The 27,131-nt window shown below is 38.1% G+C and overlaps 4 protein-coding genes across 6 annotated transcripts; 2 read left to right on the top strand and 2 right to left on the bottom strand.

Moving 5' to 3' along the window:
- The first annotated feature begins 358 nt into the window (after positions 1-358).
- Positions 359-6,261, top strand: LOC122313729 (heparan-alpha-glucosaminide N-acetyltransferase-like). The gene is made up of 13 exons (XM_043128920.1): positions 359-1,051; positions 2,602-2,739; positions 2,985-3,066; positions 3,312-3,388; positions 3,700-3,806; positions 4,345-4,462; positions 4,574-4,690; positions 4,782-4,873; positions 5,078-5,144; positions 5,230-5,308; positions 5,409-5,500; positions 5,707-5,850; positions 5,979-6,261. The coding sequence occupies exons 1-13, from the start codon at positions 791-793 to the stop codon at positions 6,003-6,005; spliced, it is 1,401 nt and encodes a 466-aa protein (XP_042984854.1). The 5' UTR covers positions 359-790; the 3' UTR covers positions 6,006-6,261.
- Positions 6,262-13,291: 7,030 nt separating this feature from the next.
- LOC122314357 (CDP-diacylglycerol--inositol 3-phosphatidyltransferase 1-like) lies at positions 13,292-18,027 on the bottom strand. Of its 3 annotated transcripts, none has more exons than XM_043129881.1 (11): positions 17,866-18,027; positions 17,152-17,283; positions 16,885-16,969; positions 16,736-16,785; positions 15,988-16,027; positions 15,783-15,827; positions 15,604-15,669; positions 15,342-15,456; positions 15,196-15,252; positions 15,001-15,099; positions 13,292-13,510 (listed from the first exon to the last, which is right to left on the bottom strand). In XM_043129881.1, exons 2-11 carry the CDS (start codon positions 17,210-17,212, stop codon positions 13,478-13,480), a joined length of 651 nt encoding a protein of 216 aa, XP_042985815.1. In that variant the 5' UTR covers positions 17,213-17,283; positions 17,866-18,027; the 3' UTR covers positions 13,292-13,477. The 3 variants fall into 3 exon arrangements, with proteins under 3 accessions (XP_042985815.1, XP_042985813.1, XP_042985814.1); XM_043129879.1 differs by having other exon boundaries at positions 13,292-13,481; positions 17,866-18,024; XM_043129880.1 differs by lacking the exon at positions 17,866-18,027 and adding an exon at positions 17,725-17,853 and having other exon boundaries at positions 13,292-13,481.
- Positions 18,028-19,141: 1,114 nt separating this feature from the next.
- On the top strand, positions 19,142-22,774 carry LOC122313310 (glyceraldehyde-3-phosphate dehydrogenase A, chloroplastic). Its single transcript, XM_043128190.1, has 5 exons — positions 19,142-19,303; positions 19,390-19,506; positions 20,157-20,461; positions 20,573-20,817; positions 22,103-22,774. The coding sequence occupies exons 1-5, from the start codon at positions 19,262-19,264 to the stop codon at positions 22,603-22,605; spliced, it is 1,212 nt and encodes a 403-aa protein (XP_042984124.1). The 5' UTR covers positions 19,142-19,261; the 3' UTR covers positions 22,606-22,774.
- A 475-nt stretch (positions 22,775-23,249) lies between these two features.
- Positions 23,250-26,240, bottom strand: LOC122313311 (probable xyloglucan endotransglucosylase/hydrolase protein B). The gene is made up of 5 exons (XM_043128191.1): positions 26,086-26,240; positions 25,763-25,953; positions 25,506-25,606; positions 25,112-25,305; positions 23,250-23,821 (listed from the first exon to the last, which is right to left on the bottom strand). The coding sequence occupies exons 2-5, from the start codon at positions 25,947-25,949 to the stop codon at positions 23,422-23,424; spliced, it is 882 nt and encodes a 293-aa protein (XP_042984125.1). The 5' UTR covers positions 25,950-25,953; positions 26,086-26,240; the 3' UTR covers positions 23,250-23,421.
- Positions 26,241-27,131: the final 891 nt, after the last annotated feature.

Raw genomic sequence — 27,131 nt, 5'->3', positions numbered from 1 at the left:
TATGGTGGATGAATATTTTAGAGTGTCACATATGTAAAGTCTTTTTCCACGTGATTTTTATTGAGGAGTAAAAGAAGAATTAGAAATCTAAAAACAAACATTGCATTTACGCGACTTTAGATTCGATATTTATATATTTGTTTTGTTTTACATAGATTCGACACGTATATTAATAACATCAAACGAGGATGGTTTGTCGGGTGCCAACTACGGCCACGACTCAACCCTCTTCGACCACTCGCCATGCAAAACAAGAGAGAAAAAAACAAAGAAATGTTTTTACCAAGATTTTCTTTCTGTTTTGAGATTTTCCTTTTTGATTTAAATAGATATCAGAGGTGAAGAAAATTATGGATTTTAAAATAACAATCATAATGGTGATTCTTATTCGGCTATTCATAACCCATAAATGATATTCCTTTAAGATCATTTCTACCCGTTTGATCTTTATCTCCATAACTCCTGCTTCCTATAAATATAGGAAGATCAGAAAAGGGTAAGGGAAGCAGAAGACGAAATAGAAAGAGCAAGATCAGGGTAACTGAAAAGGCAAATCTGATCGATCTTCATTTGTAGAAAGTTTATTCTTTTCTTCAAATAGAAAACAACAGCAACGACAACAAATCTAACGCTCTCAGTCAGGTGTTTCTCGTCGCATTACAAACAGAGAGGGTGTTTAGTCTGTTGATGGGACTAGTTCGTGGGTCTGCATTTTGCTTTTGACATTTGAGTGAACGGAGGAAGCATCAGGAAATAAATCTATAGAACGGGATTTAAGAGAGAGTGAGTGATGGGAATATACGAACCTATTAGAGGGCACGATGATGCTGAGGAGCAGGAGAACAAGATCAAGCGTGGAGTGAAGCCCTCGTCTGTTCAGGACGAAGATGATGTTGAAATGGCTGTCTGTGGAAGATCCGGCATCGCCATTCTCAATGCCGGTGGTGGTGGTGGATTAAATAAGATCGAAGAGGAAGTTCCCAAGCAAAAGCAGCAGCAAAAACAACAACGCCTTGTTTCGCTGGACGTTTTTCGTGGCATCACTGTTGGGGTAATGGTTCCCCACGCCCATCATCTTTCTCCTCTGTGCCTCTTATTTTTCTTCATTTTTTTCACACACACATAATGTGGATTTTAGAAAACTGGGGTTGCACTGCACCTTTTTTAATTCTTTTTAACCAAATCTTTGGGAGTGCAGAAGCAGAGGACTTGAGATCAGACAACGTCCTCTTGATGCGGCTTCGATTTTCTACAGTCCGAGGAAGAATTTGACTTCCATTTCAATTGAGTATAGACTTCTGTTCGTTTTATTGTTTCCAGAACATTAAAAAAAAAAATATTATTTTTTTGGTTGAAAAAAAAAATGTTTTTTCCTATTTCCTGAATTGGTTTGGTTGCCCCATGATCCTTATTGTTTGAGTTAATCTAAACGAGGAGAAAAGAGGACTTATATCTAGTTACTAAATCAAAAGGGTTGCTATTTAAGCTTTGTACGTCCCTATAAACACCTCTATTTTTTGGGCTTCAGCTGCGTTCTAATTTGCAGTGTCTCAGAATGAGTTCTAAAGTTGATGTGCACGAGACCAAATCCTTAGTATATGATATGTTTTTATGGTAGATAGTTTAGAGATACATATGACTCATAATGGTTCATAGTTTATATTGGAATGAATAATAAAAGGAGAGGAAGTCATTGGAGCTTGAAAGAGCGTCTGATGCAGGCAACGATTGGACTGGCAAAGTCAACGATCTTCCTTTGTAACGCTTTTACGCTAAAGGAATCAACAGTCAATGTCAGCCCGAATTGTTTAATATAGGCATTTGATGCACCACTTTCCTTTATATAAAGTTAGTAGCGACGGGGCACTCAGGAGAAGGCCACCGACCCACCACCTTGTTGAGGAATTGTGCACTAGTCCTCTGTCATTTCTCTATACCCTTTTAAGCCGGTTTAGAACGGCTGCTTATGTGGGGCTTTGGCTTGTTTGGGATGTGCTGGGTAGCTAACACCACCGTAGGGTTTAAAACCTAGTACTCTTAAGACTTTAGACCGCCCTACCAGTGATGCACAAATGCAAAGTGGAACACAGCAGAACCTTCAAACATGTTGAAGCCTCGAGTATGGGGGATATAAAACAAGAGAATGCATGTTGGGGTATAAAAGATTTCTATATGTCGATTTTAGTTTGCTCTATATGAACTAACTGGAGTTTTTAGGGAAATGAAAAACATCTATTTTGTTTAAAGTCGCAATCGGTTTATGGTGGTTTCCATTAATGCGATCTTAACTATAAATAAATATGGAAAGCTAGCAGTGTGTGATGCTTGCATGGACTGTATACCTGAACTGGGTTTGTGCAGATTAATGGAAAAAAGTGAGCAACTGTTTGAGATAGGCACCAATTGTAATTGACATGTTAGTTATGTCCATTTTAGCACTATGACATCCCTCAATCAAGGCAAGGTGCAAGCCCCCTTTTCATTTATTGACAATAATATACCCTCCATGTACATGCTAAACAAAATTCTCTCTTTGCCCATACTCTCTACATATATGCTAACTGGTGTTATGTTTCCAAATTTCTCTCATTCTTGATGCAGCTAATGATAATCGTGGATGATGCTGGTGGAGTCCTTCCTGCTCTTAATCATTCACCTTGGAATGGTTTAACCCTTGCTGATTTTGTCATGCCGTTTTTCCTCTTTATTGTTGGTATTTCGCTTGCACTTACTTACAAGGTATCTCTTGCTCTGGCAACCTAGTGCTTTTATCATCAGCATCCAAGTAGTTTTAACGTAATATTTAATATGATTAATGTGAAATGTTACTTTCATTTCTGTTTTCAATCTAATTTGTCCGTTCAAGGCAGAGAAGAAGATAACTTAGATCTTATGTTATATTTAGAGAAAATAATCTTATTGCATGGATGCTACTTCTACTACCATTGATCCCTGAGCCTAACAAAAGTCCTTGCCATCTACAGAGATTGTCATGCAGAATTACTGCAACTAGAAAAGCAATACTACGGGCTCTAAAGCTTTTAATGTTAGGCCTATTTCTTCAAGGTGATTTACTAGATATTCATGTCTTGGCCTCCTCTATACCAGAATTTATACACGTTTTTCTTTTTAGCTGTTACCCTGCAGATGAAAGTAAAATGCTTAGCAGTAACAGCAGGATATTAACAATAATAATATTCATTGTTTTGCAGAAGCTGAGTATTTTATGTTCATTAATCTTGGGGGCATTTAATCAAGAATGCATCTTTCATTTGTTTTTACTGAATGTATACTCTCTACCTCTTGTACAGGTGGCTTCCTCCATGGCCTTAAAGATTTAACATATGGAGTGGATATTGAACATATGAGATGGATGGGTATTCTACAGGTATATCTTGTATGTGTGGGTGTGGCTAGGTTTTTCTCTTGTTGAATGTTTATCATGCCAGGTACCATAAGCAAGAAGCAAAGTCATGGTGGGCTATGGTTCATTCAAATGTATATTAGTTGAACCTGAGAACATACTGCATAAATGATTTAATGTCTTCTGGAATTGGCTTTGTCTGGCTTAATACCGTGCTAGATTTAACCTATAATTTGTTATGGACTGCCAATGAAACATATTTCCAATTTTATGCAGTGCATTCATCAGCTTTAAAATAATGCATGCCTTTCCCCTCTCCCTCCCTGCCCCTACAGAGAATTGCAATAGCATATCTGCTGGCAGCACTGTGTGAGATTTGGCTGAAGGGTGATGATGATGTTTATTTGGGGTCGTCCTTGCTCAGAAAATATCAATTCCAATGGTAGGTTTTGCTGATTGCATTATTTCTAATTTTCAGCCACAGACTCTAGATTTATGAATTTGAGGTATTGGTGAACCTGTACCTCAGTAGATGCCAATGTATTTAAATTTATAGAAACTGGAGAAAGTGGGATCATATCTGTGATTGTTTGCTAATTCAGAAGACCATCTATGAAATTTCTGATTTGTTACACAAGTGACTGAGAACACAAATAGCTGATGGAGAAGGAACCTTAAGCAATAATAGGGGAAAAAAAAAGAGAACTCATTCCTGAGCGGGAGGAGTGGGGGGAACATGATAATGACGTTTGGAAGCTTAAATCAGTTGTGATATATTACTTATTAAAAAACAAATCAGTTGTGATATATTGATACATGGGGAAAAAATATGCTGGAAATGAGGTGATTGCAAGGCCCTCTGAACGTGGAAATACCAATGTTGTATTTCTTCCCTAGTTAGTAGTTTCAAATGTTGGCTTCTCTGTTTGTGTATTTGCATTTGCACTGTCATTAATGTATGCTACTTGTCTCTCTCTCAGGGCTTTGGCTTTGATGCTTACCACTCTATATCTTTCCTTGTTATATGGCTTGTATGTGCCTGATTGGGAGTATCAAATTCCAACTGAAATCTCCTCCTCTACACCAAAATTGTTTTCGGTAAGATTTGATCTTTTATTTCATCCCCCATGATGATTTTACACAAGGTTAAAGAATTATGAGGTATGGTTTTACATATGAAACTGATGGCTGAATGTTTCTCTTTGGAAGGTGAAATGTGGAGTGCATGGTGACACTGGGCCAGCTTGTAATGCTGTTGGAATGATCGATCGTAAGATATTGGGTATACAACATTTGTACAAAAGAGCAATCTACGCACGAACACCGGTATACTTTTGTAAAGTTGCTTACAATTGCCTTCCCCACCAGGCTGCCGTTTTTCCCTAAAATACTCATATTTCTGTCTCTTTGCTCACAGCAATGCAGTATTAACTCCCCGGATTATGGCCCATTACCTTCTGATGCTCCGACATGGTGTCAAGCCCCTTTTGATCCTGAAGGACTTCTAAGGTGTGTTCTGCTATAGCTTAAATAAAAGTTCCACTATAATCTGGACAAAGGAACAATGCCACTTGGGCCATTGGATGATCTTAATTCTTAAACTGAATCCCATCAGCTTAGAATCCTTGAATAGGAGATGATATTGTTAGTATAGATTATAATCAAATTTTAATTTTGGTGCTTTTGGGGTGACCACCATCTTTATTTTTGTAGTTCAGTGATGGCCACTCTTACCTGCTTGGTCGGTTTGCATTACGGGCACATTATCGTCCATTATAAGGTGACAAATAATAATGTCGGAGCATGTTTTCCTTACTTCACTGAAGGTTTATTTTCTCTCACGAATTGTATTCACCATCATTTAGGACCACAGAGATAGGATCCTTCACTGGATGGTTACGTCATCTTGTCTTGTTGTCTTTGGCCTTGCATTGGACTTCTGTGGTAAGTAGTCTTTTCACATATATCTCCAAATTTAATATATGGTATTGGGTAGTCATTACGCTACTTGCAGTGTATTTCATCACATGCTTCCCCGTTGCAGGGATGCATTTTAACAAGGTTCTCTACACGTTGAGTTACATGTGTTTCACTGCTGGTGCTGCTGGTATTCTCTTCGCTGGGATTTACATATTGGTAGGATGTCTAAAAATCTTACATGATCAATCCCGGAAAGAAATTTTTCTTCGCTCATTTGCTCATCATTATCTAGCATGGATCTTTATTTCTGGTGAAGTTAGTTTTGTTAAAAACTTAAAAACAATGAACTCCATTTAAATGTTATTTTCCACTTTATATGTTATCTTCATCTTCGCCCTGATAATCATGGTGGTTTTCCACAGGTTGATGTGTGTAGATATAGGCGTCCCACTGCTGTGATGGAGTGGATGGGCATGCATGCGCTGATTATTTTTATCTTTGCAGCCTGCAACGTCCTCCCAATTGTCCTCCAGGGATTCTATTGGAGGATGCCTCAGAATAATATTGTAATCTCCTTGATCTTTTTTATTTATTTATTTATTTTTAAGTGATCTCTTCCATTCCCTGCTGTTGGATATTACTGCACCAGTGACTCATTGAATTGTGATCTGATAACCTTTTTCATCTCCTGCAGCTTAGGTTAATTGGAATTGGAGCATAAAAGGGTAGCATTGAAGTTAAGCCAGCCACTTTAACTACATCTTATTGATTTTGGGTAGTTGCAATTGGTGCTAAGTGAGAATTTCGGAATCGATTCTTCACAGTATTGGACGCAAACTCTCCTGTGTCTCTTATGAACAACACATGAACTTTTGTAGAAATATATAGACAAACCTTTGAAATGGGAAAACTTGATATTGCAACTTTTGGTCGTACCTATAGGATGATGTTTCGTTATAAAATGTGTTTTCATCCTATTCTAATTCAACTTTCTATGATGGTAATATTGCAAGATGACTCGCTGAGTTTACATTGTCGGTACCATATGTATGGAATTTATTCAGACGAGATCGAGGAAGAGGATAGTATCAAAAACAGCTTCATTTGTCAAAACCCACGACTGAAACGATTCAATAAGCTAGAACACTAGAATAAAAAATATGGAAACGAAAACATTTTCCAAGATCCAAAGCAAACTCAGTATAGAACCATAGAAACAGGGAAGAGGAATGAGATCTACTCCCTGTGTTAAGAAATAAATTGGTAGAATAATTCTTCATATTTCTCATTGATCTCATATACAAATAAGACACGTTTGATGAGTTATACATGGAAAGAAAGATAAAAATAACTATATAGAGAAATCATAGGATTCGGTGGCTGTAATAAAGATTGCTAAAATCATGGGATTTTGTAATAAAGATTGCTAAAATCATGAGATTTGGTAACTGTAATTTGGTAGTTGCTAAAATCATGGGAAATCATGGGATTTGGTAGCTGTAATTTGGTAGCTGTAATAGAGATTGCTAAAATTATGGGATTTAGTAGCTGTAATACTCCCCCTCAAGTTGGTGCATGAAGATCCGTAATGCCCAACTTGCGATGCTGCTAAAATCATGGAAAATCGTGGGATTTGGTAGCTGTAATAGAGATTGCTAAAATTATGGGATTTGATATCTGTAATACTCCCCCTCAAGTTGGTGCATGAAGATCCGTAATGTCTAACTTGTGAGACAAATGATGAAAGAGATTAGAACCCAGAGCTTCGGTGAAGATATCAACGATTTGCTCGGAAGATGGAAGATGAGTGGTGGTGAAGAGACCAGAGCGGAGTTTGTCACGAACAATGTGGCAGTTGATCTCAATTTGCTTGGTGCGTTCATGAAAAATTGGATTGTGAGCAATATAGAGAGCGGACTGATTGTCACAATAGAGGGTCATGGGAGCTGTATGTGAGATGCCAAGGTTGATTATTGGAGGAAGAGAAAAAAATGCATTGGCCTGGAGTGCCTTTAATGTAGCGAAGAACACGAGTGGCAGCGGTCATGTGTGGAATCCAGGAAGCATGCATGAATTGACCGAGAATATTTACCACAAAAACGATATCCGGTCTAGTTATGGTGAGATAAATGAGACGTCCAACTAACCGTCAATAAGGAGCAAGATCAGAGAGAAGTTCATCAGCAGTGTCAACGTCGTTGAGCTTCAGGTTCTGCTCCATAGGAAAGAGGGCAGGACGAGAACCAAATTGGCCATTGTCGACAAGAATGTCTAAGGCATATTTTTGCTGCTTAAGAAAAATGCTTGAAAAGGAGTGAGCAACTTCGAGTCCAAGAAAATATTTGAGAGGGCCGAGATCCTTGGTTTTGAAGTGAGTAGAGATAATAGACTTGAAATAAGTTACCTGAGAAAGATCATTGCCGACAACCAAGATGTCATCAATATAAATAAGAACAAGGGTGAGACTGGTAGCAATGATCAAGGTAAAGAGAGAGTGATCAGCCTCGGATTGGACAGAACCTGCAGTAAAAAGAACAGAGGTTAGCTTAAAAAAACAGTTCCAGGAAGCTTATTTGAGGCCATAGAGGGATTTCTTGAGGTGGCATACATGTGTCTCCCCCTTAAGACAATAATCGGGTGGTGGGTTCATGTAAACTTCTTCATCAAGTTCACTATGCAAAAAGGCATTGTGAATATCCATTTGGTGAATAATCCATTTTTTAGTGGCGGCAACGGCTAGAACACAGTGGACTGTGGTCATCTTGGCTACAGGAGCAAAAGTTTCATGATAGTTGAGGCCTTCAACTTGAGTGTAGCCTTTGGCCACTATACGAGTTTTGTAGCACTCAACAGTACCATTGGCTCAGAGTTTGGTCTTGAAAACCCACTTGCAACCAATGGGTTTCTTATCAAGAGGAAGAGATTTTAGTGTCCAAGTGGAATTTTCTTCAAAGGCACGAAGTTCAGAGGCCATAGCTTCACACCAGTGAGAGTGGTGAGTAGCTTTAAAGTAGTAGGTAAGTTCAACAGATGCAGTAAGGGCAGTTAAGCATGAATAATGAGCAAGAGAAAAACAAGAATATGACAAAAAGGTAGATAAGGGATGAGAAGTACCTGAGGACTGTGCAGCGGTCGAAGAAGCAATGGACTCCATGGGTATGGTAGGACAAACATAATCAAGGAGATATGTTGGACGAGTAATGTTGTGACGGGGACATAAAGAAGTAGGGACAATGGGTGCAGGGTCTGAAGAGATGACCGAGGAGGGGTTGGAATGAGGAATCAGTTCTGGGATAGGTAAAGGAAGAATGTTGGAGCTAGGTGTGTGAGAAGGCACTGAATTTTGAAAATGAAATTGATCTTCATGAAAAGTGACATCACGCGAGTAGAAGATGGTGTATGTGTCAAGGTTATATAACTTATAAGCTTTACGATTGCTAAGATAACCGAGAAAGACACAACAAGATGCTCTGGATGAAAATTTATCGCGATGAGTAGTAAGAGTCAGAGCATAGCAAAGGCAACCGAACACACAAAGGTGGGCGTAGGCTGGTGGAGTGTTGAGAAGAAGTTGAAAAGGGGTTTGAGTATGGAGAGAACGACTAGGAGTCCTATTGATTAGGTATGCAGCAGTAAGAACACGGTCTCCCCAAAATTTAAGGGGAAGAGATGCCTGAAAGCAAAGACTGCGAGCAACGTTTAGGAGGTGCCCATGTTTACGCTCTGCAACACTATTTTGTTGATGAGTTTCAACACAAGTACGCTCATGAATGATGTCGTGATCATGAAAATAAGTTTGGAGATTATGAGAAAGAAATTCTTGGCCATTGTTGGTACAAATAATTTTAACCGTTGAGTTGAATTGAGTTTTAACAAGTGCAAAGAAATGCATCAAAAGACTAAATGTTTCAGATTTAAAACACATTAAATAAATCCATGTAGTGCTTGAAAAATCATTAACAATAGTACAAAAATAATGGGCACCACAAATAGAAGTAGTGGAATAACCACCCCAAATATCACAATAAAGACGATTAAAAGGGGTCGTAATTTTATTAACATGATTTTGAAAATGTAAGCAAGTCTGCTTAGAACGAGTACAAATATCATAATGAAAAAGAGTACATGGACTATCAAAAATATTAGGAATAGTAAAACTAGAAGGATGATCTAGATGTTGGTGCCAGAGGGTCTTATTATCAAGGTTGTGAGCAAAGAAAACAACAGACTGTTGGGGCCGAAAGATATAGAGCCCATTGCAAGCTTCACTCGCTCCAATCAGCCTCTTCAATTGAAGGTCCTTAAAAAAACATTTAGAAGATGAGAAAATAGCTACACAGGATAAATATATTACTAAGTTGAGGGACGAAAAGGAGATTATAACAAAAGGTGGGCACGTAAAGGACATTTGGAAGGATGAGATATTTGGATAAAGAAACAGAGTTGATGCCTTCAATGGGAACAATTTCTCCCGTGGGTAATCAGACCGTGTGAGCCGTGGGTGGCTGTCGAAGGCTCGAGAAGAAGGATCGGCAGTGGCTCATATGGTCAGGAGGGTTGAAGAATTACCCACAAAATTAGCCACTAGAGAGGAAGGTCAAAGGAGGTTCATGAGTTGCTGGTAGTTTTTTGGCAAAAGGCCTGGAACTGGGCTTGAGGTGGATCTGACGAGATTGGCAGCAGCAGTAGTAGGTGGTTTGCCAAGAAGTGAGGGTTGGTGCTGATGACGAGGTTCATGTCCAGGAGGGTATCCAACAAGGAGCCAACAACGATTACGCAAATGACCATCTTTTCGACATTCGGTGCACTTAAGGGGTGGACGACTGGTGTGCAAAGTCCGAGCAACAAGTGCAAGATTTTCGGAGGGTGTACAGGAAACTTGGAGAAGACGTTGTTGTTCCTCTTGAAAGAGGATTGAGAAAATTTTGTTCAGAGATGGGAGAGGATTAGTGGTGATAATTTGGGTTCGAAGAGCAGCGAATGAGTCGTTAAGTCCCAGTAGAAATTGGAACACACGTTCATCCTCAGCTCTCTTCTCCAAGGTGCTGGCATCGGTTGGTGGTTGGAGATTGCCCAATTCATCCCAAAGTTGTTTGATGGTATTGTACTAGTCAAGTATGGAGAGTTGGTTTTGATGGAGATTGGAAATTTCTCGTTTGAGATGGAAGAGACAGGCATTGTTGTCATGGCAAAAACGAGACTCAAGATCGAGCCATACAGCTCGAGGGTCATCGTGGTAGTCCAAAGAATTGGTTAGGGGAGGGGTTATGGTGTTAAGAACCCAAGTGAGGACCATATCTTTGGTTCTGCTCCATTGAGCATAGTCGAGTGAGGTATTAGCAGGTGCTTTGAGAGTGCCATCAACAAAACAGAATTTATTTTTGGCATTGAGGGCTCGGCAAAGTGCACGTTGCCATTTGGGGAAATTATCTCTAGTGAGTAGGGGTGAAAACCGAACCGACATCATAAAAAATGGATGAATCTCGATCGAAACCGGCCGTTTAAAAGGGAGAAAACCGTCTACATCGGTTTCGACGTCACTCCGGTCGGTTCGTCGGCGTCTTCGGTGGCGATGGAGGCTGTTTTCAGAGACGCCACAATGGCTGTTGACTGGGTGAGAGATGACGCCGAGAGCGGCGAGAGGTGCGATTTGAGAGTGAGAGGCCCTCCGCCCTGCCATGGCCTGCTTGCGCCATAAGAGAGAGAGAGAGAGAGAGAGAGAGAGAGAGAGAGAGAGAGAGAGAGAGAGAGAGAGAGAGAGAGAGAGAGAGAGAGAGAGAGAGAGAGAGAGAGAGAGAGAGAGAGAGAGAGAGAGAGAGAGAGAGAGAGAGAGAGAGAGAGGACGGGGGGCGGCGTCTGAGAATGAAGAAGGAGAGAAGAAGAAGGAATCGAGGAAGAAGAAGGACTCGGGGGACTTTAAACCCTAGAATGAAACAGCACCATTTGGCTTAAGCCAAACGGCACCGTTTCATTTAGTTTTTTTTTTTTTAAACTTCAGATATTAAACGACGCCGTTTCACTTATTTAAGTGAAACGACGTCGTTTAAGTAAGGTATAAATAAATAAATAAACATTATTAAGTCGGCCGGTTCAGCGGTTTGAACTAGGGTCAAACCGCTGCCGAACCGATATTCAACGGTTTTGAATAAATTATACCGTACGTCGACCGGTTCACCGGTGGTTTCGGCCGGTCGGTTTCTGTACACCCCTACTAGTGAGATGACTGGAAACAAGGACGAGACTTGAAGAATCAGAGGGACGAAAAAGGTATGGGACGGAAAGTTGGGAAGTATCGTCGGAGGAAGCCATGGCAAGGGAAATGAACGATTTAGCTCTGATACTATGTTAAGAAATAAATTGGTAGAATAATTCCTCTTACTTCTCATTGATCTCATATACAAATATATAAACATGTTTGATGAGTTATACATGAAAAGAAAGATAAAAATAACTATATAGAGAAATCGTACGATTTGGTAGCTGTAATAGAGATTGCTAAAATCATGGAATTTGGATAATTTGGTAGCTGCTAAGATCATGGAAAATCATGGGATTTGTTAGTTGTAATAGAGATTGCTAAAATCGTGAGATTTGGTAGTTGTATTAGAGATTGCTAAAATCATGAGATTTGGTAGCTGTAATAGATTTGGTAGCTGCTAAAATCTTGGGATTTGGTAGCTGTAATACCCTGTATATGGAATAGATATGATTAGTGAGATGTTTGTGGTTGGAAGGAACCATATGAGAATGCAGTCGAAGAGGATAGTTGGGGATTATTTAGACAGTGAGAAAAAAAGCTTTATTTTTAATGGTAGACTCACATTTTTTTTCAATCAAAAATTCTATGTGCAGTCCTTTTTGTGCACTCTTTTGTGCATTCCAGTGATATGATTGGTTGGATATTAAAAAAAAATTAATCCAGCCAATCATATCAGTGGAGTGCGCAGGGAGTACGCAAAGGTGACTGTATGTAGCATTGCTCTTTTTCAATAGAGCATCCTGGACCTGAATATCTTAAAAATGTGTTTAGCATTACTCTTATTGTCTACCCCTGCATGGAAGCGCGGATTGCAAAGCTCATAATCTCGTACACACCCAATACGTGTCGGGGAAATAGAAATTGGGTCTAAATATGTTGACAAACGCTTTATCTGGAGTCAGATTTATAACCAAGCTGTAAGGAATGGGTAAATTGAACCTTTAATAGGCTATTTGGACGGGGAAGAGAATTCACCATGTTTCTCAACATCAAGCAGCCGTTTAAAAACCAGCATTAGCAGCTGATTTTCAAGCATCAGTATGTCACGCCTTGATATATGGCACAGTATACTTCTTCCCGCAATTGCTGAAACAGCAGAATTCCCACTTGCAAGAATTTGAGTGCTACATATTACCGGAAGGGATCAAGCTGCTCGTACAAGTCTTCCAAATCTTGCACCAAACCTAAAGCGATGACGAGCGATTCAATAGGTTTTCCACACCTCCTTGAGAAATGGAATGCTGGAGAGCTTGTGCTCCTCCATCGGCTTTAAATGTCCTTTCATGTGATCGTAGGGGCCGAAGGCTACCTGAGACATATAGGCCTCTCAGCTTAGGCCTCTGACGAATGCCTGCAAATTGCAATCTGTAGATAAAATGCTTTCTCCATGCCTCTTCTCATTTGAGCTATCCCCATGTTCTTGAGTTCATGATTAACTTTGGTATTCCTAAATCTGAAAGATCTTTCTGATCTACTCAGTATGAAAAGCATAGCGGCATTCCATTCCTGCAATGAGCAACAGGTTTTATCCTAAACCCTGAGCTGTTTGCGACATTTCCCTTGTTACTGGAACACCTTGCTACACTCCCAGTATAAGAATCCAGCAGGCAAATCAGCAATGAACAATTGCGTATCATTCACAAAAGTAGCTCATGCCTGAATCATTTACTAATTAGGTAACTTTTGGCCGTCGGATTGCATGAAACAAGCATAAGAGACAATCTGTATCATTTTTTTACCCGTTGATCTTTCAAAAGATGAGAGGAAATTTGAATAAAAAATGCCACTTTTACATAAAAGCTCGAGAACAATAAGTTGGGTTTCAAGTATATACAGAGGTTACTACCTCAACCACAGAAAAATATGAGTTTATGAAATTCAGGGCCGCTGCTTCTTGTTGATGTCATAAAGCACGCATAGATCTGCTGCAGTCTTCATCTGGAATGAAGAGAGGATTTGCATATAGTCTAAATAAATATTTTTATTGTCAATGTTTCTAACTTTTAAGTAAATATGTGAAACCAGAACATGCATATCACGAAAATAATCAGGTAGTAAAGAACACATCCATACATGCCATATTAAGTATGTTGCTTCAAAAGAACTAAATGCATTTATAATGTTTACCTACACACAGATATCTAAAGTTTTCATTTCCAACGTTTAATCATCATTCCTTCTTTGCAGCATCCTTAAAAATGCAACACTCGGCCCCATACACTTGGAACAAACTCGACATTGACTTTTAGCCATTAGACTTCATCCAGACATGCCAAACAAAGCAATGTTCCACCACACTACTGTCAAGCCAGACAGAATATAAAAACCCTCCGTTGATCTTTGATCTCAGGCTACATTTTTTTTTCATCCTCCATTTTTTAAGAAAGCAATGTTCCTCCACGCTACTGTCAAGCCAGACACAGAATATAAATACTCTACGTTGATCTTTGATTTCAGGCTACCTTTTTCTTTTTTTCATCCTCTATTTTTTTAAGAAGCAATTTATCCCGACAAAGGAAGGAGACCCCTTACTGGATCACTGAGAATGTCATTAATTCGATTTGTATGAAGACTAACAATAACCCTGGCAATTCCAAGAGGCAAAATCAGCAGGCACATCAGCTAGCCAGATGGGCAGCGAATGCCAAGGTATGGTAATGTAGATGTAAATCTGGTATCCCTGCTAACGTCCTTCGATAGATGTTGTACGTGATGCACCATGAACATGCTTATCATTAATGAAATATTGGCGATCACTAATCTACAAAACCCAACTAGCATAACAGTTAAAATCTAACCAAGATGGAATTTGTCCTACTAATACTCCGAATTCACAATGGTTTAATTACACAAGAGATCCTTGTCAGCATGAATCCTAGAATTGTAAATCACCATCATAAATCTGTTGCTCACTCTACCATACCCCAATACTTTTACACTATACATTAATTACTCGTGAAAATGAGGTTTCAAGGACCCATAGGGCTTGGGTTAAAATGAGGTTTCAAGGACCCATAGGGCCAAAACCCAAGCCACTACCATTGCCAGGCATACCTATGTTCTCGGATCCTAATCCTGTGCTCAAAACTTTAGCACCTTCCAATAATTTCCCAGAATCAAATAGGCAATTCTATAATCATCTAACATTTTTAATGAAGCATTTGGCTGAATTATGACCCAAATGATTCATTTTCTTCATCTACCATCACAGCCAACCATATAAAATACTCCAAAAAATAGTGACCACGTGCATGCACGTTGCAGAAATTTTGAAAAAATCAACATGTTTTAGAACAAGAAATATAACAAAAGCAGCTTTCACCAACCAAATTCATGGATTTGCAAAAAACAGTGATTAGGGAAAAATTATTAAAGAATATCTGGGAACATTTCTCAATTCCATACAGAATTTGAAGGACAAGAGATTCAATAAAGCAGATACATGTCTATATATTACCTGAATTATGTTGATTGCTTGCTTGATTGCCCAGCCAAACAAAGCTAAAGCAACTAAAAGAGACAGGAGTGAATTCTGTTTTGCAGTATATACTAAAACCTACAATGTGAAGACAGAAACTAGATTACCACCTAATGTTCAACTCAAAAGGAAAACGAAAAAATTATGCCATGAACAAACGAAATAGAGGCTTACGTCAATCACACCGTCTGTTTGATTTTTTGCAACAAGAAATAGAACAATGTAAAGAACCTGTAGAAGCCATAAAATCATTTCAAGAGAATAGTAATAATCATTAGAAGAAATGCTTTAAAAAGATAGTCCAAAGTAACAATAACAACCTCGCATGACACACAACAGTAAGCCATAAATATCCTGTTCCCATAGTAAGCCTTAAAAAGCCAATTTGTGCTGTCTTTTACATCTTTATGACTAGCCCTACCAAACAAAAAGGTGCTGCAGAAAAAGAAGTGAAGGTAGTTATCAAATCATGGCCACTTGGTTTTTCTTCAACAGCAGAGGGACCTCTTCTTCTAGAGTAAACCACTCTGGACAGCTCCAATATGAATATGGTTAGACTAAAACATGATGAAAAACAAATACCTGTACATTTGCAGCCAATGGCTGGCAATATCTAAGGCAAGCAATGACAAAAAGATCAATCCAGGCCTGGAAATTATCCCATTAAATTAAGTGAGCATTTGAAAACATGGATATTAAATTAATAGAAGAGGGATATTATCACATCTCTGACTTTAGAGAGATAATAATACTAATTTTACCTATAAACTTGAGAGAGGATGACAAGAAGACAAGCAGTGCTAATCCTGGAACAAAGAGAGAATTTACGTTGATAGAGAATTTAGAACAAATAGAATTTGAACATTAACATAGAAAGGAGGGAAGCATAACACATTTCTAGGTGACACATAAAAATGGAGAGGAAGCTGGGATTGGGGTATTAGGAAGAGCGATTATTAAGAGCACCTGTCTGTCACCATGTCCAAAACAGCACCAAAGGTTGAAACTGGAAAAGGAAAGGATCATAATTACAGAGAGATTATAAGATCGCCTCTCTTTCTGTCTGTGTGTGTGTTTGATATCAGCAGTCTAAGAAATAATGTAAGCTAAAATCATCAAAGCAAGTTCCATATCTTAATCATTCTAAAAAAGGTGATAGTGTTTCACACACACACACACACAGTTTTTTTTTTGGGGGGTGGGGGGGGGGGGGGGGGGGGGGGGGGGGCGGGCCGCGGGCGCTTCTGGTAGTTTTCCAGATGCACCAACAACCATTATTAGTATTCTTTGTATCACAATTCTTAAAAGCTCCTCTTCCACCAACTGCTTGATGTTAACTATAGAAAGCACTGGCATATTATAATGTGTTCATAACATATATGGTTTAATGTTGCCTGCAGATAGTTGAATTAATTACTGAATACCACTTGTCATGATAAAATTACTTTTGAAAGACAAAATGTCAAAAGGTGGCAAGTTCCCACACGTAAAGCTTCCTATCACGAAAATAGATCATGGGAAAACGATTGCTATAACTCAGCGTTTTGTTGACTAGTGTATCTAACAACATGAGTGAAAACAAAGAAAATTGAGGAGCACCAAATTAAAATTACTAGTTGGGAGCCAAAATAATGGATCAATCAGTTGCATTACGCTTCATTTAAAAGATTAATAACATACTAATGACGGTGATAATACAGGATGCAACTTATACCTTGATTGAGCTTGCGGGCAAAGTAGCCATCCAAGGCATCACAAACAAAGCTGAAACGGAATATTTCAATAAACATGAAGCACTAGTTTCATAAATAGCAAAGCTTATAAAACTCAACACAGAGAAGAGGCCAAAATATTGACTCTGACCTGATTAGGTATAGAATGGAAAATAACTTTTTGTTGGAAAAGCATACGGCAAAGGCAAGGCAGTTCATGAGTATTCTTATGTATCCTACACCCTCAAGATAAACAGAAATCATTCATTCAAAAGGAAACAAAATTATGTAAAACCAAATAGAAATACATGAGAACTCGTTCTTGAGATATTTTTTTCCTGAGAATTTATGTAAAGTTTTTTTTTTTTTTGCAAAGAGAAAGCATGCGCGAGGAAAATATAATAAAGATCAAGCCCACCTATGATATTGGGAATGTACAGGTACACTGATAATTTTGTACGAGGCAACTTGGTGTCCATTATGGACTTCTTTTTTTCGAAATAACAGAAAAATTGCCCCAAACAGTCAAATCTCCAAATTCATCTTTCACCTGCACAGTTCAATATCATGTCAACCAACAAACGAAGAAAATTGTAGGCAAGGAAATCGATATTTGAGGGAAGGAGAAGTTGTTTGTTGTTTCCCTTAACCCACACTCCTAAATTTGTTTTTAAATACTGGTAAGGAAATTCCGATTACGGTTAAGTGAAATGTGCAGATATGTAAACCGTAGCTTTTCATGCCAAAGTGGCCTTCAAACAGACATGACGAATATGTTTCCGCTGCTTTTTACTTTTCATTTTCTGGGTTTCTTGAACAGTTCTTTCCCAAAAAACAAAAAGTGATTCCTTTACGCTACAGTACCAGTTGATCCCCGGACATATTCCTCTCGTTCAATCAACTAATCTTATTCTTAAATCTCGTTTGTGGGGTTGACAACACTAAATGTTTTTATGCATTGGGGAAGGGGTTTCGTTATCATATACAGTACCTTGATTGAAGTGGAAATAGAACTCACTTATGGTATCGGAAGTTTTCTATTCTTCCTATGAAGACGGAGACAGCTAAAAAATTCAACAAAAAAAAAAAAAAAAAGGCAGTAGTAGAGCAAAAGAGATAGAGATGGAAGTACCAGTCAGACAGGATTTGAGATAACGAAGAAAAGAGCGATACGTGGAGACAAAGAATATTTTTGGTTCTAAAGCTTGGAGTGCAGATGCTGATTCTAGACTGATGGCTGATGCTGATTCTGAACTGCCGATGCTGCCCAATTGTTAGAATGATAGAGACGGCCATTTCGGTGGGTTCCCTCTGTTTTGCCAACACTGCCAAATTGGCTTCAACGCACCCGACCCATGCTCCATTTGGAATTAGATCCGAACACCAAGCCATAAAAGCCCATCATTTGTTAGGCCCAGGCCCAAACAGACCATTACCCGTACCCACCATATCGGGCTCCCGTTTAGGGAAGAAGTATAGGCCCCAATTGAAACCCTCTGTAATTTTTCAATCGAATTGGATATAAAGTAAAAAGAAATAGATATAACATTAAGAAATTTTGTTTCATCTAATCATTATAATTTTTTAAAATTTTAAAATAAAACATAAAAATAATTCAAAAATATCTATATAACTTTCATATAGTTACAATTTTGCCCTTTGATATAAGGCATTGTTGAAGGGATTTTTTTCATTATACTTATTGAAAATCTTATTAAACTATTTTCATTATTATTTGATTATGAGGTTTGGTTTCTATAAAAAAAAAAATATTATTAATTTTTAAAAAATCAAATAGAATTTTATGTCATTTCCACCTCAAAAAGATTTTCTTTAAAATTTTAACATAATTATCAAACAACAAAAACTATATTACTCACCACAATGCACTAAATAGTTGAATTGGATGAAAGAAAAATGATATTTGTAGTCGTGATTATAAGGTTTGGTTTCCATAAAAAAAATATTATTAATTTTTAAAAAATCAAATAGAATTTTATGTCATTTCAACCTCAAAAAGATTTTCTTTAAAATTTTAACATAATTATCAAACAATAAAAACTATATTACTCACCACAATGCACTGAATAGTTGAATTGGATGAAAGAAAAATGATATTTACAGTCGTGATTGTGCAAGCGCAATGCAATGTCTTTAAAAAAAAGTGCATTAATACGGGACCCGCATGAAAAAAAAAATTAAATTTTTAATTGTAAACCTTACTTTTTTTTTAAAACAATTATACGGTATTTGCACACTTTATAACTTTATGTAGTATTACTCTTGATGAAATAATTAACAAGTCTCGTAGGGCCAACCCGAAAAACCAATGGCTTAGGTGAACGGGAGATAAAGACAGTAGATTGATGATGGGGGTGGAAGAAGTAACATGCCACGCAACCACAGCCATAAGTTGAATGAGAGGCTATCGACAATCTCATCCTCTCCATGTTATCTACCCTCCCACCTCCTGATTTTGAACTCACATTAGCCACTGCTGCTGCTGCTGATCAGGTTGTAAAACAACCATGGCTTCTGCTACTCTCTCTGTGGCCAAGCCATCTCTCAAGGTCTCTTTTAATACTATCTTCAGAAAACCCATCCATGTCTTCCACATTAGCTTCCACTGACATGATCGATTAGTTTCTGTATTCAGGTAAACAGTCAGGGGTTCTCAGAATTCGCTGGCCTTCGCAGTTCAGCTGCTTCTCTTCCCTTCGCCCGGAAAACCTCCGATGACTTGCTCTCCGTTATTGCCTTCCAGACTTCTGCTGTGAGTTTCAATTTTCTCAACAAAGTTCTCAACTTCTTGCTGGCACTTCATAAGTCATAATGCAATAGAGGAAACAAGTTTGATAAGCTGATACTTCATAATGTTTGCATCGTTTTTACTTCATTTTAACCATAACAAGTGCATGATAAATTGCTATTTTTTTTACCCAAAAGTACACTCTTATAATAATTTGGGCTATGATCCACTTGGATGATCCAGTTTCAGCTCAGTGTGATTGATTCTACTTCCAATATAATTTGATTAATTTCCATCGTTGGCTTTGGCAAAGGATCAACCTCTGGTGGCAAGTACCCAAAATGTTGTTTCAGACCAATGATTCATGCAAAATGATCAGCTTGAACATAAAATGAAGAAACTCAACGTCGTTGGAGGTTTCGGGATTTCATCGCATATTTTGGAATAGAAATTCCTTGCTTTATGTACAACTTGAATGTTTCATTATCTTTCCTATTGCATTGTGCATGTTTAGTGACACCCAACGTGGGCCGCATTCCTTTGATTCAGTGAAGATTAATTTCCAAAATGACAAAATCCGAGATAGAATAAATATACTCCTTGTCTTTAATTACCTTTAGGCAGAATTGGAGTTCTCAACGAGGGTATATATTGAGTATTGGACATTTTCGTAGGTGGGCAGGAACGGTGGTTACAGGAAGGGAGTGGTGGAGGCCAAGCTAAAGGTGGCGATCAATGGATTTGGGAGAATCGGAAGGAACTTCTTGAGGTGTTGGCATGGCCGGAAGGACTCCCCACTAGACGTCATTGCCATCAACGACACAGGCGGTGTCAAGCAGGCCTCCCATCTTCTCAAGTACGACTCCACCCTCGGCATCTTCGATGCCGACGTTAAGCCCGTTGGTGATGATGGCATCTCAGTTGACGGAAAAGTCATCAAAGTTGTCTCCAACCGCAACCCCGTCAACCTTCCCTGGAAGTAAGTTCAAATTTTGACTCCAAAATGGATCGCCTTATCTATTCTATTCAAGACTGGGCATGGAGGAATAGCACGTAAATAGAGTAACTGAAAAAAGGGTGGTTTGCGCAGGGACTTGAAGATAGACCTGGTGATAGAAGGGACGGGGGTGTTTGTAGACAGGGATGGTGCTGGAAAGCACATACAGGCAGGGGCCAAGAAGGTGCTCATCACTGCTCCTGGGAAAGGTGACATACCCACATACGTGGTTGGCGTTAATGCCGACGCTTACAACCCGGATGAGCCCATCATCAGCAATGCCTCCTGCACCACCAATTGCCTTGCCCCCTTTGTCAAGGTGCTCGACCAGAAATTCGGTAACTTTCCTCTCACCTCCGCCTTTCTCTGCATCTCTCCTTTCTAATCTTCTTTATAAATGTATGCCCGAGAATCATTCGTTGATATTTTCCTTCCAGAATGACTTCTCAACAGCATTTAGGTTTCCTCCTCAGTGATGCATGATACTGCTTTGTCTTTCTCTCCTTAAATCTGTAGCTTTGTTAAAGACTGTTTCCACGGGTGCCTCATGGAGGATAGTTTATCCAAGTCTCAGCCATTATCTTAGTATTTTCATTCAGTTGTATTCACCAAGCTACAAACACTCCCCAACATTCTGGCCGCAAGATTGAGAGAAAAGTACTTAGTTTTCCGATTGCAAAGCTTAACCCTGTCATTTGTACCCTCACCAGTTGGCCATATAACTTCCTCAATTTTGGCACAATCACCTTTTCAAATATCCCAAGTAGCATTGCTATTGGCATCTTAGTGGCTTAAGAATTGGGAGTCCTACCCAACCTCAACACCCTCTAGTCTTATATACATTTTGGTTTTGTTTGGAGGATGGAAAGAACAATCTCTCCCCTTGGGAGATTTTTTATATCATATTCGTACAATGTGTGCAGTGCAATGGGAAATAAGCATGGAATGGCAAAGTTAAAGAATATGCAATAGATGTAAAGAGAAATACTTTGTAAAAACTAAATTATGTAATCCTAGGGGTGATGATAGCCTTACAATTCACTTATAATTTATTTACAACTTATCAATAAAATAATATTTTTTAAAATTTCAAACACATCAAATCAAAATCAAAATCAATATATAAAATAATATTATTTTTTTAGAAAGTTGTAGAAGAATGATAAATGAGTAGTTATTTTATCATTTTCCTAAAAGGAATGACTTTATACCCCTGGGCAATGAAAAGGAAAGAGGAGACAGGCTTCATGCTGATCTATGATTGTCTAGGGTTCTCTTCATCTCTTAGGTTATTCACTTGGCCCTCTTATTCCAACTTGCAAACATTTTTTACCAGTCATTGAGAATAATATTTACAGCATATCGTTCTTGCATGATCTGTTCCTGTGCCTTCTCTGCTTGGATTTGGGCACCATCTTGGAATAATTGCTCATTTAGTAAAGATGAATGTTTGGGGTTGGCATTAATTACTGTCTTGGTAAACATTTTTCTATAAGAAGTTTTCCTTGTGGTTTTCTCATCACACTTTGTAATCATGATTATTCAGCAATCCTTCTAATTCCTCTGGCATGGTTATGACTTATACGACATCTCCATAGTGGCTAATGTAATATCATATCTCAGGTATCATCAAAGGTACCATGACGACCACCCATTCCTACACTGGAGACCAGAGGCTTCTTGATGCAAGCCACCGTGATCTTCGCCGTGCACGAGCTGCAGCTCTCAACATAGTCCCAACTTCCACTGGTGCCGCAAAAGCAGTGGCCCTTGTTCTCCCTAGTTTGAAAGGGAAGTTGAATGGCATTGCCCTCCGTGTGCCTACGCCTAATGTCTCAGTTGTTGACCTCGTTGTTCAAGTGTCAAAGAAGACCTTTGCAGAGGAGGTAAATTTAGCTTTCAGGGACACTGCTGAAAAAGAGCTCAAGGGTATCCTATCTGTGTGCGATGAACCTCTTGTCTCAGTGGACTTTAGGTGCAGCGATGTGTCTTCAACTGTGGACTCTTCACTAACTATGGTTATGGGAGACGACATGGTTAAGGTGATAGCTTGGTATGACAATGAGTGGGGTTATTCGCAGAGGGTAGTTGATCTTGCTGACATTGTTGCCAACAATTGGAAGTGATCTTCGATTTCCTGCCGTCTCTGGATTTGCTCCCAGTTTTCTTGTAGATTTATGATTTTGAAGATATGTACTCAGAAGTGAACCCGGTAATTTTTTTTTTTTGGATGAGTACTGATTTTATTCATCCTGTTGTCAGAAGAAATGCAAAGCAGCAACCTATTTGAAATAATCAGAGAGCAGCAAGCAAACAATAAAAAGCTGATAAGTAGACAGGAACTGAATTAAGATCAGAGGTTACTGCATAATATTTCTTTCTTTCCCAATTTCATAAAAATAAGTAGACATAATTGTTGAAAAAGCCCACGATTTTTAACCGGATTTGAATCGAACTCTATAACTCTATACATAGTTCATATTATACATATATATATATAGTTTCATTTTCTTTAGCTGAGAATTGAAACTGTCTAGGAAGATGAAGCAGCAAAAGCAGGACACAAAAACTTGTAGCCTTGTAAACGTGGCATTATTAATGCATATGCAAAGTTGGGACCTTTCTCGTGAATCTATAATTTTGCAGCGACATAAATCATTAAAAACAGATAGCCAAGCATGTGAATACAGGAATCTCTGGATACCTGTCTCAACATGCAGATCGTCTGTTCATAAGAGCATTTAATTTTAACCATATAATAGTATAGAGATTAGATAAAGCCAGCACTCCCCATCGAAATAAATATCTATCAAAGTGATAAACATAAGAAATCTCTTAAATATAAAAACTTCTAAGATAAAAAAAATTACGACATTAATTCATATGTTAAAAATAAATAAATGGTAGTGGTAGAGTAGGGGAGGAGGAGGGATGATTTATGATTATATGTCTCTGTCGCGCTTGCACTCTGGAGGGAGGGAAGGGAATCTGACTCTATCAGTGCAGTAGTTGTAAATGGTGTATTTGCTGCGAACCCACTTGAGGCGTCTGTACTGATATCCGTCCAGGTCCTGGTACTCCTTCTGGTCCCACCATCTCTTCCCCTGGGTGTCGCAGAACTTGGCCTGGACAGAGGCCTCGCAGCCGTCGATGTGGAAGCTCTTGTAAGTGGCGATAAAGGGTGCCTTGGACCAGTCTGTCTTTTCCAGCCCACCTCTGGTCGCCCAGTCATCGGCGTTCCAGAGGCTCGAGTATATCTTCATGGGTTGGTTGAATGGGAATTTCACTCCCAAATCCTTGCAGTTCTTGAACACCCGAATGGGCACATCGTCCACGAAGAATCTGCACGTTAAAAATAAAAAATAAAAATCTACAAATGTCCCCCGCCCATTCTCCACATCCACGTGAAGACAAGCTAATATTACTTCCGGTTTCGAAAACAACAAAAAGTTAAAAGCAAATCCGCTAAAAACTACTGGTTTTAGAAAGTCTTGTCGGCATCAACGTTGAAAAGCAAGACCCGCGAGGCAAAAAATCCTCGTTCCTGATGACTGAAGTTGACACTAATGGGACACTTCCCAGCTTCTCATTAGTTGTTGCTTTTCTGTGAACGAATGGTAATTTTAAAATTTTTAAAATATTAAAATATTATTATTATTAAAAAATAATAATCTAATAAATTTTTTTTTAAATCCTGTTTACATGTGCGATAACTGTACCCGCTGATTGCGGCCAGATATTGGATGTTGAGCACAAGAATGGTAAACGCTAAGCACAACTTTTTTTTCTAAACGATGCTGTGAATTTTTGTTTTTTAAAAAAAATTGAAGTGTTAAAAAAATACACGTAAATAAAAGGAAAAAATAAAAAACACTCAGTTTTAAACTATCGTTAGCTCCAGCCGTGGCTCCCTTTAAAAATAGAAGATGTCAGGCTAGGAGTTTCATCAGAGCAGTTGTTGATTTTGTCGGGAAATAAAGGACCATTGTGAATATCTTCACGTGATACTCGGAAAATCATTAATTCATAAGAGGTGGAGATTAAATAGTTCTTAATTCTACATAAACAAGGTGATAAGAATCTTGTTAAAACCTTTGGATTAAGTTATATTCAGTATCAAGATCTCAACTAAAAAATAGACAGATAAAACTGTGTGGACGTTTAGGAAAATCTAATCCAAACGGCAGAAACATAAATAATCATCTGTTTGCATCAAACGGGGGGGACCTTGTTTCCCACAAAAGTTGCGGCGAAGATTGAATATATGTTTGGAATTAAGATAAGAAATATAACGAACTTACCTTCTACATTATCCAAAAAACACATTTAATACTTTTCTTTAAATGTATTTTTGAATTTATTTAAGATTAAAAATACTTTTAACATATAACAGAACTAATTTTTTCATTAAAAAAATTGTAAAAACATTTAATCACTTTATAAAAGTCCTAGCGACCCCCAAACAGGCCCGAGACTTTGTTAAGAGTTCAGGGGCTAAGACGCTCCTATTTTCCATTTTACTTTCTAAATACTTAGATACGAGCAACATCATCGTAAAGGATCTAACACGGTAATTTCAAACTAAATGCAAAAATGAAAAGAAAGACGGAGAGAAAGAACAGAGGAACTAACACAATCTGATACAGATTCCAGAGAACAGAGTAGGAGTGGTAGGCTTTGCTTGGGTCGAACCAAAGATAAATCCTCTGTTCTCTGTCTCCCTTCCCTCCTGTGAAGACATTTGTCTGTAAAATATAAGGCTGCCCCGTCCTGTTCCCCAAGAACTCGAAGTCTATTTCATCGTGCTCCGAGTTTTGGGATGATAGCTGTAGCATGAATACTTTTAAGATCAGTTCTATACAGGAAACAAGATATGGTAACACAAGGAAAAAAAGCCCCGAAATCAGCCAAAAAGTCTGCTTTTTCAACCAACGAGCCAACACTACGCATCTTTTGGTGAAAGAGTCGAGACCTTCCTACTCATTTGCCAGAAAACCGACATGAAAATGCGATGAAAATCACTCACGTAGAAGGCAGTAACAGTTCCGGCAGAATCCCCTGGAACTAACTTGATTTGCATACTGAAGTGCCCGAACAGGTAAGAACCCTTGGATTGGAAACCAGTACCTTTTTTTCAGAATCAAGCACAAAAGTGTTGGGAGAAGGTCAGCGATATTGCAACCGGCAAGTATAATACTTATACAAAGAGTTGTTCTACGAATAGATGGCATCTGTCTATTTATGGGAAAAAGGAAGGAATACTTTTTTGTAGCTCTTTTTTACCAGTGTAATTGTCGAGGTGGAGCTGAATCTCAGAGCCTCCATTGAAGTACTTAATGTGATCAAAAGCCCAAGTGGGCATATAGTTTCTACCGAATGGCACGTGTACGGGCTGTCTCGGAGCAGCTCCCAGAGTTCCGGTGACAACTATTAGGAAACCCAGTAGCAGAGTCCACAAACAAGAAGCCATTTTTCTGCATAGACAAAAAAGGAAAAAAAAAAAAAAGACAAAGCTTTCAATGTAGCGGAGGGAAAAACAGACTCAGGAGTACTCTAACGACAGAGGAAAGTAGGCAACGAAACTGTGTAGTCTTCCAGAGCATTACCTGGCCACAGAGAGACAGAGAGTAGTGAGGATGTGACGAGGAAAAGTGGAGCTGGGGGGAAGCCCTTTTGTAGGGGTCTGATTTTAGGAAAATGCTGTATCAAGTTTCAACCGATGGCATACCGAATTTTATTTTTTATTTTTTATTTTTTTAAGTTTTTAGTGGTTAAATAAGTGAATATTATTAAATTTATATATTTTTTATAAAAAATATATATATATTTAAAAGTGTTAAAAAAATAAATAAATAAAAATCTAAAATAAAGGAATCGACAGGGAATTGGTCCCTCTAGCATGATCCCTGATTTTATCTACATGCACGTAAAATACGATTAATGGGTCATCTGGTGCAACATTAAATTTACTAAGTAACACATGGACAAGGTAATGACTCGCAACTTTAATAATAGCAAGGAGGATACAGCTATATCAATGTCGGTCGTGACTGGTGGAGGCTTTTCTTTCTAGTTAATTTTATTTTGAGAATTGTTATAGATATAAAATGATTATAAAAATAAATTAATTTATTTTCATAAAATTTATTATATCTGTTTTATAATAAAAAAAATTTTATTAGTATATAATCCTTTCATTAAAATATTTTCATTTTATTTTTAATAATTCTCCTTTTTTTGTGCGAAAGTTTTCTAGTTGTTACTCGATTCTGCAGCCTTTAGGCACGTATTTAATGGGAGTATTTAGCTCTTTAAAATCAAAGAGAGAGTGTGTTCCAATTCAATGGATTTTAAACACTTAGGTTTTGTGGCATTTCGAGGAAATGCCCTTCGATCACTCGGACACCCCAATCTCTAAGTTTGATAAAAGAGAATTCTATCTCAAATTTAAAACTCTTATTTTTAAATTTTTATATAAAATATAATAAATAATTTAATATTTTTAAATTTTAAAACAATAATAATATTAAAAAATAATATTTTTAACTTTTATTTCAAACTCAAATTTCTTTTACCTCTATTCCAAATCTGCTTTAAAGCAAAGAACTTGGGGCCCTGTGTTTACTAGTTGGTTCCAACTGGTTCCTCGATA

The sequence above is a fragment of the Carya illinoinensis genome, chromosome 6 (assembly GCF_018687715.1).
Source record: "Carya illinoinensis cultivar Pawnee chromosome 6, C.illinoinensisPawnee_v1, whole genome shotgun sequence".
Taxonomy (NCBI): domain Eukaryota; kingdom Viridiplantae; phylum Streptophyta; class Magnoliopsida; order Fagales; family Juglandaceae; genus Carya; species Carya illinoinensis.
The sequence above is the reverse complement of the archived record's forward strand: the minus strand, read 5'-3'. Positions and strand labels throughout refer to the sequence as shown.

Coding starts and splice junctions, on each gene's coding strand:
- LOC122313729 (XM_043128920.1), top strand. CDS start 791: ATGGGAATATACGAACCTATTAGAGGGCACGATGATGCTGAGGAGCAG. Junction 1,052..2,601: donor TTCGTGGCATCACTGTTGGG/GTAATGGTTCCC, acceptor TTCTTGATGCAG/CTAATGATAATCGTGGATGA. Junction 5,145..5,229: donor ACATTATCGTCCATTATAAG/GTGACAAATAAT, acceptor ACCATCATTTAG/GACCACAGAGATAGGATCCT.
- LOC122314357 (XM_043129879.1), bottom strand. CDS start 17,212: ATGGACACCAAGTTGCCTCGTACAAAATTATCAGTGTACCTGTACATT. Junction 16,786..16,884: donor TCCATTCTATACCTAATCAG/GTCAGAGTCAAT, acceptor ATTCCGTTTCAG/CTTTGTTTGTGATGCCTTGG. Junction 15,100..15,195: donor AAACAGACGGTGTGATTGAC/GTAAGCCTCTAT, acceptor TTCACATTGTAG/GTTTTAGTATATACTGCAAA.
- LOC122313310 (XM_043128190.1), top strand. CDS start 19,262: ATGGCTTCTGCTACTCTCTCTGTGGCCAAGCCATCTCTCAAG. Junction 19,507..20,156: donor TTGCCTTCCAGACTTCTGCT/GTGAGTTTCAAT, acceptor ACATTTTCGTAG/GTGGGCAGGAACGGTGGTTA. Junction 20,818..22,102: donor GGTGCTCGACCAGAAATTCG/GTAACTTTCCTC, acceptor ATCATATCTCAG/GTATCATCAAAGGTACCATG.
- LOC122313311 (XM_043128191.1), bottom strand. CDS start 25,949: ATGGCTTCTTGTTTGTGGACTCTGCTACTGGGTTTCCTAATAGTTGTC. Junction 25,607..25,762: donor CCACCTCGACAATTACACTG/GTAAAAAAGAGC, acceptor TCTGAAAAAAAG/GTACTGGTTTCCAATCCAAG. Junction 25,306..25,505: donor GAACTGTTACTGCCTTCTAC/GTGAGTGATTTT, acceptor TTCATGCTACAG/CTATCATCCCAAAACTCGGA.